Genomic DNA, 11,734 nt, shown 5'->3' with positions numbered 1-11,734 from the left:
GTCTCCCAGAAGAGGCGGAAGGACAGCCTGCTGGCCGTGCGCTGGTTCTTCGCGCGCTCCGACGCCCCGGAGGCCCTGATGGTGAAGATGACCAAGCTCCGGGCGGTGCAGTACTATGGCAACTTCAGCCGCAGCACCACCCGCCAGAGGCTGCGCCTGCTTGAGGAGAGGCAGGGGGTGCTCTACAGGCTCTCGGTCCTGACCCTCCGGCCAGCAGATCAAGGGCATTACGTCTGCAAAGTCCAGGAAATCAGCAAGCACAGGAATAAATGGACAGCTTGGTCCAACGGCTCCTCGGCAACAGAAATGAGAGGTAAGGGGGTGCCCCATCTCTCTGGGACAGGCGTGGGGGACAGGTCAGTGGCCCTTCCTCCGGTTGCCATGCAGGGCAACCTCTAGCTGTTGGCCTGTGTGGGTCATAGCCATGTGACTCAAGCGGGGGTGGGGGATGAAGCTAGGTCTTTACTTGGACACTGGAGTTGACCTGTGATGTAGACATGGAAGAGAGGACAGAAAGGAGCAAGGGCCCACCCCATGCCACCCAGCCCACACTCTGGGCAACACCTTTCTCATGTCTGAAAGACTGGGCTGGCTGTGTGCTGGCTGTGTGATAAAACTGGATGCTAGTCAAAGGGGTCAGGACGGGTTTTATTCAGTAGCAGCTATTGCGATAGGAGTCCCGTGTGAGCTGAACTCAACTTGGACGTGTGCAGAGGTGACCGGGTGAAAGATTTAGAGAGAGCATGAGGGAGGGGGGTGAGTGGGGGTTCAGTAGAGTCAGGGAAGTGTAAAAATTAGAAAAAGCAGCAGGAACGGCTGTTTGGTCCACGTGGAACTCATCTGGGTTTGCTCTGGAGCTTATCGAAGTTAGGCTCCTGCTTTCCCACAGGTACTGGGAGACACGGTTCTGCCTTCAGGTGTCAGCTGGAACAACCAATAACTTTTTGGCCAGCCTTGAGTTTTCTCAGGCAGGCACTTTAAGGAGGGTCGGGCTGTCCTAGGCATGCGGCCTTGAGCTGTTAGAAACTATGTTAGTGCTTGTTCAAGTTTTTATAGGCCAAGGTTTCTACTTGGGAAAGGGCCCGGAGGAGCCTGGACAGACTTGGGTTAAGAAGAGAATCTTTGTCCGTGTCCAGCTTCCAGCTCGCGTCTGTGCAGCCTTGATCACGTTGGCTGGGGGATGCCGGGCACCCACAGAGGAGCACACTTTGGGAGGTCCTCATGTGAGTTGCCAGGCGTGGGAGCAGGGTAGGCTGGTGGCTCTGGTCTGATGCCCAGTGGAACCGTTCCAAGCTCAGGCAACAGCTCACTGAGAAACTCATCAGGAGGCGGGCAAAGGACCAGAGGTAGCTCTCCCTTCCTGGAGACAGACGGGAGGTGTGGGCCGCATTTCCGGAAACTCTTAGTGACCAAATGCCATATCTGAGGGTCATCCTTCTTCATCACCAATGTCCTATTCAAGAAGACACCTCTTGCAATTCTAGTAAGACTTTCTGTTGCTCACTAAAATTATATCTTTGATTGCTTTGAACTTGAATTGAGTTTGACACAAGATCAAGAGGATCACGAAGTAAAGCTGACAGTTCCAAATATGAAAAAGAATCTAATTTTACTATATACATGTAATACAGTATTAAAGTCTTAGTGATGCAGCTTTGTTAAGGTTTTTTAAGGGATACAACTCAGTTGTGAAAGGTATTTTTAATGTCCTATGGGAATAAGGGACATGTTAAAGTGAGATAATTGTATGGGTCATCTTTAAAGTAGTCCGGCTTCTCCCTTCCTGGAGACAGACGGGAGGTGTGGGCCGCATTTCCGGAAACTCTTAGTGACCAAATGCCATATCTGAGGGTCATCCTTCTTCATCACCAATGTCCTATTCAAGAAGACACCTCTTGCAATTCTAGTAAGACTTTCTGTTGCTCACTAAAATTATATCTTTGATTGCTTTGAACTTGAATTGAGTTTGACACAAGATCAAGAGGATCACGAAGTAAAGCTGACAGTTCCAAATATGAAAAAGAATCTAATTTTACTATATACATGTAATACAGTATTAAAGTCTTAGTGATGCAGCTTTGTTAAGGTTTTTTAAGGGATACAACTCAGTTGTGAAAGGTATTTTTAATGTCCTATGGGAATAAGGGACATGTAAAGTGAGATAATTGTATGGGTCATCTTTAAAGTAGTCCGGCTTTGTCTTTGGAGTTTACTTACTGTCATGGTTGTAAGCACAGGATGATGTATTAAGCAAAACATTGTGCACTTTTACTCCTTAAGCAAATTAATTCAAGAAAACAAATGACTATTACTATATTTATGTTCTTTAGCACAGAAAATAAAAAATACATCAGATGACCAGAGGCTGAGGAGGAGATCCACTCCTCCAAATGTCACTAGGCTCTAAAGCACAGGATCTTACATGTATATATATATGTGTGTGTGTGTATGTATGTGCTTTTTCTTTTGTCTTTACGTCATAGTACATTCTGGAGTCATACACTATGCCTCTCGGCAGTGACCGTGCTCTGCCGATTAGAATATATGAAAGGTTCACAACTTTCAAGTAAGCACAATTTGTTACTTAATGTGAATCTGCTTTCGGTGAGTGAAGCTGGGTTCCTTCTAGAAGATTTATTTGGGAACTTGCCCCCAAACCTAAGGCAGATTGTCAGACTTCACTGGAGATAAGAATCTCTTTCCTTCCTCCCTGCTCTTCCCTTCTCTTCCTTCCACCCCTGTTCTTTCTTCCCCTCCTCAGCTCCCCTCTGCCGCACTCACCATCTCTCTCCCTTTTCCTCTCTCTGTCTCTCTGTCTCTGTCTGTTTCTGTCTGTCTCTCCATCTCCCTCTCACCTACCCCCGCCCCTGACCTCTCACCTGGAAGTGGTTTCAGCTCCCCTCTGCCGCACTCACCATCTCTCTCCCTTTTCCTCTCTCTGTCTCTCTGTCTCTCTGTCTCTGTCTGTTTCTGTCTGTCTCTCCATCTCCCTCTCACCTACCCCCGCCCCTGACCTCTCACCTGGAAGTGGTTCTTACCTCCCGGCAAGCTCCACCTCCCTCACCATGTCTGCTCTGCCTCAGCTTCCAGGCAGAGCATGGTTTGCTGTTGGGAAATTCACACCCTAGGAAGCAATTACCGTACCTTATAGACTGTTTCACATAGGCTTCCAGGGGACTAGGCCAAGGGGGTTAAGGAAATTAACCCCAAGTAAGTGGCTTGAAACCAGAATGGCTTGTTCAGGATGGGGTGCATCCACCTCAGTGGGGGGCGGTGAGTGGAGTCTTGGCTCACTTGTCCTTCCGGGGCCACAGCTCTGGCTTCCCAGGGCTCCTTTCCTGGGGCCCTTTGCCTTGCTCAGCTCCTGGGGCCTCATTTTCCTAAATCTCCACTTTTATTAATAGTTCTTGTATGTAAAGCACAAACAGCACAATGAAATGTTCTGCCTGCAAATGCATTTGGGTTGGCACATTAAGTAGGAACTCTCAGAGGTGTTTGGAATGCCCTTCCCCAGGCCCCGCAGACTGTCTTTGCTAAAGTGCTCACACTGCTTCCCTCCTTTCTGCAGGAATCTCCCAGCTGTCCAGGGGAGAGGGCACTTTCCTTGGGATTTGCTTTCTAATACTACCCCCACCGTTTGCTCTCACCGCAGACTTAATCATGTTGTCCTTCTGCAGTGCTTTAATGTGAGGCAAAGTTGCTTGTCTTTCACTGCAAGCTCCCAGAAAGAAACACTGGTGCCTGGTCTCTTTTAATCTCCCTGTTATGAACACCTTGCCCAGCAAATAAGAGAGACTTGCACTGATATATTTAAGGAATGGTTCTGGCACAGGGAGGTGACACAGCCGTGCTGGCTCTTATTATCTGTCCTGCTTTTCGTATAGTGGTTGTTTCCTACTGCAAAACAAATATAGTTCAGTTATGGAAAACATGGAAAAATACTGAAAGGGTTTAAAAAAGAAAGTAAAAATGACTTACCATATCTTCACCCAGGCATAACTTAACATTTCAGTGTAAGTCCTTCCAGTCATTTTATGTAAATAAAAATTTAAAATCTGATTTCAATATTACCACAAATACTGTTCTGTGACTGGCTTTTCTGACGTTACTGAATAGTGTGCACATTTTTGCTTGTTAAATATGCTTCCAGAACATAATTTTAATGATGGAATAGTATTCCATGATGTAGGTGTACCACAATTTAGCTTCCCGGTTATTGTTACTGGACATTTAACCTGCTCTAAATTCTTGTCAGTAAATCTCCGTGAATGTCCCTGTTCATAACATAAAGTCCTGGAAATAAGATTGCTAGGTCCAAGGGTATACCCAATGTAAAGGTGCATATAATTTAAAGAAGTGAATTGACTTCTGGAACAGTTAGTAAATTAATATTCCCACCAGCATTGAAAATGCCTTTCCCTCATGGATTATGGTGGTTAATTTTGTGTCAGCTTGACTGGGCTAAGATGTGCCCAGATAGCTGGTAAAACATTATTTCCGGGTGTGTTTGTTTTGTTTCTCTGGACAACCCTGACTGTAATGATATATATTTTTTGAAGATGGTGATGATGATGATGATGAATTCCTGGGACAGTGCCTGGTACCCAGTTGACTCTCAGTAAATACTTGATGAACTCATGAAATGCTGTTTGTTAGGTGGCGTTAGCACTTCTTGCTGTGGATGACTTTGAGGGAGGCATGACCTGGTGGGTGTAGTCACCCTCTCTGGGAGACCTCACCTCTCATTCCCTTGCCTGTTCCAATTCTGTTCTTACACGGGGTCCCCCATCCATCTTCCCTCTTCCATCATGCCTTCTTTGAGCATGCCAGCCCATGGAGAGCTCGCCCACCTATGACATCATGTAACTTCTGTTTTTATCACTGTTGACATAACATTGTGTTGTCATTCCACTGTTTCTGTAAGCTGCTGTGGCAGAAGGATGATGCAAAAAGATTTATATGTGAAAGAGTCAAACGATGCAAAAAGTAAAATATGAAAGTCTCTTTACCCCACAACCTAATAGCTAAAATACACAGAACTGGGTAATTTATAAAGAAAATGAAATTTATTGCTTACAGTATCAGAGGCTGGGAAGTCCAAAGTCCAGGAAACACATCTGGTGAAGGCCTTGGTGGTGACAGTACCTCAGGGGTCTCACATGGCAGAAGATGGAGCAGAAAGAGAGTAACCTTCTCATGTGTTATGCTTTTAAAACCCTCAGAACTACGCCCCTTACCAACTTTTTTAATCTGTTCACTACTGCACGGTCCTAAGCCTCAATGAGGTTGGAGGGGCATCCGATCTACCGCATTCCAGTTCCACTCCCATCCCAGAGGTAATCATTGGCAATGATTTGGTTTAGATCTTTCAAGACCCCTTCCTATTAACATTCATGCATGCTCCCACATGTGGATTTTAACAATAGTACATGTATTGCTTTATAAGTATCGTTGATGATATTAGATATATATTTTTTGCAGCTGATAATACATAATGAGACAATACCAAACTGCATCCAGTCATCCCCTGGTGATGGGAACTTCCAGTTTTTCACTAACACAAATGGTGCTTCAGTGAACATCCTTATACATCCTTATAGATCCAAGTGTTTTTGCTGGTTAGATTCCTGGAAAGGGAATAGCTGGGTGTAAGGCTGAGCATATTTAAATTTTAATAGACAATGCCAAAATGCTATATAAATTTATACTCTGACCATCATTGCATGATAGTGTCTATTTACCTGAAGCCTCATTAACAATCAATGTTATTAATCTTTTCCATTATTTATCAGAATGAGAAAAATATTTCATTGTTGTTTTAATTCCTACTATCATATTCAATAAAACACAATTTAATTTCTATTGCTGTACTCAATTATTAGTGAGGTCGAACATCTTTTCATATATTTGTTGGCTGTTAAAAAATTTCTTCTGTGAGTTGCCTATTACTGTAATGGTTCATAATTGAGTTGCTGTCCTTTTCGTGTGTATGTATGTGTGTGTATTTCTGATTATTAATTTTTTAGCTGGTATATCTAGTGCAAAATTTTTTTCCTGCTTGTCAGTTGTCTTTCCACTTTGTTTATGTTTTCTTTTACCATGTAGATATTTTACATTTTTGGGATATTTATGAAGACAAATTTGTTGTTTTTCCTTTATGGTATTCCGTTTTCTAGTAGTCTGTTTTTATTGAGGTGTAATTTACCTTCAATAAATTGCACATGGTAACTTGATTTTGTATCTAATCTTGGAAAGTATTTCCCTGCCCCAAGCTTATAAAAGTGTTTTCCGTGTTTTTCTCTAATATTTTAAAATAACTAAAAGAAAGCTTTATTCTTTTATCTCTTTAGAATCTTTTTCTTCTTTTTAAAAATAAATTCTATTGTCTATATTTGAGGTTTTCAACATGATGTTATGGGATACACATAGACAGTAAAATGGGTACACTGGTGAAGCAGATTAACATATGTATTATCTTATGTAGCTACTTTCTAATATAAGTATGTAGTAGCTATTTTATCTTATGTTTTCAAATGGTTAACCTGTTGTCCCTCCATTACCCGTTAAACAGATAATACCTCCCTGTCTTGAAATATCACGTTTCATAAGTTAAATTCCTACATTTAAATGTAAAAGGTGTATACTTCACCAATATAGCACTATTTTAATTATTACAGAATAGGGCAAGTCTCGTCTTTAAATTGTCTTAGCTATTCCTATGCACTTAGTTTTTCTTTTAAGATGATCTTGAGACTCAACTAGTTTTGTAAAAATTATGTTGGGTTTTGACTAGGATTTCATTGGCCTTATAGATTACTTTGCGGTGGTATGTATATCTCAGACATCTTTACAATTTTAATGTTTCTATTCAGCAACGTGTTGCATTCCTTTATGTATTGGAGATTTTTTTTCATGTCTTTCAGTAAAAATTTCCTCATGTGACTCTTGAACATTTTTTATATGTTTATGTCTAGGTATTTTATAGTGGTTAGTATTTCCCCCCCACCCCCACCCCACCATGCACACAGCTTTTAAATTGATTATTGCTGGTACATAGAAAAGTCTGACATTTGTTGACTTGTATTTGGCAACATAGTGAGTCACCTTATTATTTCAGAAGTAGTCTTTTCCAGTTGCTTCTCAATGATGTCTGTGAATCTATATCTCATTACTTTTTCTAACTGTATTGCCCCGGCCAGTACTTCAGAGATAGTGTTGTCTACCTGTACTCTTTGTCTGACGCTACTACGAATGTTAACTTTAACATTTGGATTTTTATCTTGACCACATTTTTCCATCTGGCTCATATGGCTACCATTAGAGACTGTCAGTTGCCTTACCAGAAAGCCAGCTTTGAGCTACTCATGACTTTTTCATGACCCCCATTAGTGACCCTGTTAGAAAAGATATTGAGATCACCCTGACAATGTCTCTTAGTCACTTACCTTTTCTTTTTTTAATTTCTTAAAACCCTTATTTAAAAATCCATTCTAGAAACCTGTCAGAGACAGGTGAAAATCCCACCAGCTACAGTTTTCGTATCCCACTTTCCTGTTTTGTTAAAAAAAAAAAATTTAAGCAAGACCCTTGCATGCCTCTAGCCTTTTGGCACCTTTCCTGTTTTCCGGGATTTCTCACTTTTCCTTAGCTGGAGGTCCTTCTGACCTGGGGATGATCACCATTTAAGAAGTTAAAGGAGGGAAGGGATGGGAGTTAGGTGAGTGAGCCCAACAGCTGCAGAAGGTCGCTGCTGGGAAAGCTGGTTGCCAGGTTGTTGATAGGTTAAGCCCATGGATGTCATTGGGGCATCACAATCAACTTGTCATGACACTGATTAAAGTCTCTCAGCTTGGGGATTTCAATTGTTTATACATGTTACAGTGGAGTCAAGTCTATCATCATAACACCAGCCCATATTGCTTGTGCTTTGATTTGGTCTTTTGAGTGGGAGAGACAGGGAGGAGTTACAAGGGGCGTCCAGGAGATTGTGCACGACCCACAGCCTGCTGCAGCCCTAGGATGGTGGCCCCTGACACAGTCCTGCTCACTAGTCATGTGCTTGCGAAATGCTTTACAAACATCACACAAAATAAAAAATCAGAACGAAGAATCCAAATAAGGAGCCCAATGAAATACCTGCAGAGTTATTTACTTTATTTTGCTCTGCATATTTTTGGTCTTCCCGAAATCCAAGTATGTCCTTGAGCCTGGGTGTATGGTGATAAAACAATAAGTAGCAAATTGTTGGAATGAAATTAACACTAATAAATAAATTCCTGGAGACACTTGTGAAAGTGTTTGGCTAAGAAGTGTAAGCTGCATTAATTTGGGGCAAAGCGTAAGCTGCCCTTTTATGTTTCCACTGTGCAAATTATTAAAGTATGGTGGAGAACTGGGGATTCTGTAGAGTGAGGAAATACTAAATTGGGGTTTATCTGCAAATTATGTGCATGTGGGATTAGTGGGGTGCTCCTGGGTGCACCAAGGGTTTTTAGTGTCAAGTGGCACAAAATGATACGACAGAAATGAAGAATGAAAGCATGTGAGCCTCTAGAGGACAGTGGAGCCACGCCTGCTTACTGTAAAGCATCTGTCACACCAGAAGACAGTGTCAGTGTCATGTTTATTACACAAAGGTGAGAGAAAAGGCAAAGACAGAGACGCAGTTTCTTCAGTTGCCTGTGCCATGTGACGGTTTCACTGGGTGGGAACCCTCCTTAGAGAGGAAATGGATGGAAAAGTCTCAAATGACCTATGGCGTTGGAACCCCCTGGGGAGGTTTCAGGAGGAATCATAAGGGTACGTGTTAGGTTTGATTTCATATAATTGCTTTATCAATGACATTGAAAAAGGAGCCCACACCACCCTAATGGACTTTATACAAAATGCAAAATTGGGAAATGTTCCTATTTCATTGATGAGTAAAACATAATAAAAACGATTCTGGAGAGGTAAGAAATATAGGCAGGAAATAACAAAATGAGATTCAATTTGAAAAATGGCAGAGTAGTGCATTTGGGGAAAGCAGATCGCAAGCACTGTTGGGTAGTCACAGGGAGGCCAGGGGGCTGTCCGTGTGTGGGGACTGGAGTGACAATGGCGGGTGGCCTAGATAAGCTGTTGCCATGTGAGATGCCCTGCGCACAGCCGGGGTTTCCTGCCACGTCCCTGAGAGGGAAGGCCATAGCGTCATGTGCGCTACACTGGTGATACGCTAACGGGGACCACATAGTCAGCTCTGGGAACCTCATTTCCAGAAAGACAGATTCAAACCAGGGAAGAGTGGTAAGGGTCACATGGTTAGGAAATGAGCAGCAGCCTTCGTAGACAGGATCCATTCATTCAAGGAAGCTTTGCTCAGCTCAGTGAAGAAACTGCACAGGAAAGTAATACGGACTGTGAGGTTCAGCAGTGCGGGGTGGATTCGTCTGTCTCTTCTCTCAGTGGGTATGCCATTAAACACTATTCTGTGCCAGGCCGTTGCTATCATGGAGACTGGAGTACACGGGTAGATCTGGCTATGAGGGCAGCAAAAACAACCAGATGGAGTGTCCCAGTGGGAGTGCAATGGTAAAGGTGCACACAGGACACTGTGGGATGCACGGGAGGGTCCCATAAGGGCTGAGGGAGATGTATGCTGGAGCTGATGCTGGTGGTTCCTATGGGGGTGGTGTGGATAACTAGAGGGGCAGGCACTGCTGATCGTACAGGGGCTTGTCCCAAATATTGAGGTGTTTCCACTTGATTTTGTAGGCCAGTATTATCTACCTGGCCTGATTATAGAAATCCTCAGGATCATTGTTAACATGTAGATTCCCAAGCATCCATCCAGGAGATTCTGGTTTATTAGATCTGGGATGAGATCTGAACATTTAACAGACAGTCTAGGTGATCTTACCATCTGCAGGTTTCAAGGGAATCTCCACGTTAGGAAAGCTTGTGAAGCATTTCAAGTCTTGATGGATCTCTCTGTTGGCTGCTTGGGGACATGCGTTTGGGGGAGGTGGAGTTCTTCGTCATTGCACAGGCGTGAAATGATGGAGGACCTAATTTGGCAATAGGAATGGAGAGATATTAAGAGGTCTCATGAGAAGTCTTCACTGACTGGATGTGGGTGAGGGAGAGAGATTTGGGATGACACCCAGGGTCTAACTCAGTAAGTATGTGTGGGGTGACAAAGGGACCACAAAAGATGGAGCAGGTCCATAGGGGAAGTTTAGGATTGAGAGCAGGAGAGTGACATAGCTGGAGACACCCTGCAGGGATGTGCTGTAGGCACATGGACATGCGGGTCCTAAGTGCCTTCTGACCTTTCTAGTGACACCTGATTTCTGAATCAAGTAGGTGGGTGGGTGAGATCCCCAAAGGTCAGGGGTCACAGATAGAGCCCTGGGGCTGTGGAAGGAGCTTGCTTGCTTGGTGTCCACTGTACAGGCCCCCCCAGGCCAGCCCGTTGACTCTATGGAAGAGGCACAGTGATCTCAGCAGAAGAGCAGCCACCGGAGAGTGCAGGGCAGCAGCTCCTTCCCGGGAGCATCAGTGTGGGAGACACAGAGGTGCACATTGTTCCAGGAGGCAATGAGGTGCATTTGCCTGATGAGATCTGCATCCTTTGTTGCGATGACAACCACCTCTGGGTACAGCTTTTCCCTCATTCATCACAAGCAGGGGAGATGCAGGTGTGGACCTCACTGCAGGTGGGACGTGATGAAGCGAAACCCTGCCCAAGTCCCATGGGCCCCGTGCCTGGCACTGTGGTGCATAGCCAGGCCGGAGTGGTGATGCAGGTGTGGACCTCACTGCAGGTGGGACGTGATGAAGCGAAACCCTGCCCAAGTCCCACGGGCCCCGTGCCTGGCACTGTGGTGCATAGCCAGGCCGGAGTGGTCAGCAAGAGGAAAGCAGGGGGGAAAGAAATGGATGCAAGTAGAGGTGTGGGGAGAGGAGACTGCTCAGCCGTGCCTCTCTCCTGGCAAGGGGATGGCTATTTATGTTGGGGAGATTGAGAGGATTCTAAATTGGAATGAGTTTCCTACCTGGCAGGCACCATGGCCCAGTGCACAGATTTCCAGATGCTCTTGGTTCTTCGACCCTTAGGCCAAAAACAGAAAACCAAACAAAAAACCAGCTAAGTGTTGCTTTTTAAGTAGCTGGGTCCGACAAGTTTCTATAAGTATTTCTGTCCTAAAAACTGAGAGCATCGTGTGTCCCTAGAGACCAGGACAAGTAGTAGTTCTTGTCCTCTTCAGGGTAAATTCCAAGATCACCTTTAGAATGAGGTGAAGATTTCATATTTTGGGGGCCAAATTCTCTCTTTACAGGAATAATAATATGTAGCTAGTTGTGGTACAGACTTTTTCAGATAATGTTACTTTCTGAGAAGTTCGCTTTACTTTGCCCTGTCGATGCGAAGGTGGTGGCTGCCCCATGCATCTGCACAGTCAGTGTTGCTGGTGAATTGCTGGGCATGGGGCATGCGCTTTACAGATTAAGCCCCGATAATAATATGTAGCTAGTTGTGGTACAGACTTTTTCAGATAATGTTACTTTCTGAGAAGTTGGCTTTACTTTGCCCTGTCGATACGAAGGTGGTGGCTGCCCCATGCATCTGCACAGTCAGTGTTGCTGGTGAATTGCTGGGCATGGGGCATGCGCTTTACAGATTAAGCCCCAGGTCTTCCTCTCACTGCCTCATCGGGGTCCCCATTGCCCTTTTATAGGCCCTTCACCCTCT

General features: G+C 44.3%; 1 protein-coding gene across 1 annotated transcript in view; it reads left to right on the top strand.

Moving 5' to 3' along the window:
- VSTM4 (V-set and transmembrane domain containing 4) overlaps positions 1-11,734 on the top strand; it is a 96,827-nt gene that overhangs the window by 2,711 nt on the left and 82,382 nt on the right. The window contains exon 3 of the mRNA XM_008576040.1: positions 15-313. Within this exon, the coding sequence (XP_008574262.1) occupies positions 15-313 (299 nt within the window). The remainder of the gene's footprint in view (positions 1-14; positions 314-11,734) is intronic.

This window comes from Galeopterus variegatus, unplaced genomic scaffold (assembly GCF_000696425.1).
Source record: "Galeopterus variegatus unplaced genomic scaffold, G_variegatus-3.0.2 Scaffold1276, whole genome shotgun sequence".
In the NCBI taxonomy this organism is placed as follows: Eukaryota; Metazoa; Chordata; class Mammalia; order Dermoptera; family Cynocephalidae; genus Galeopterus; species Galeopterus variegatus.
The sequence above is the reverse complement of the archived record's forward strand: the minus strand, read 5'-3'. Positions and strand labels throughout refer to the sequence as shown.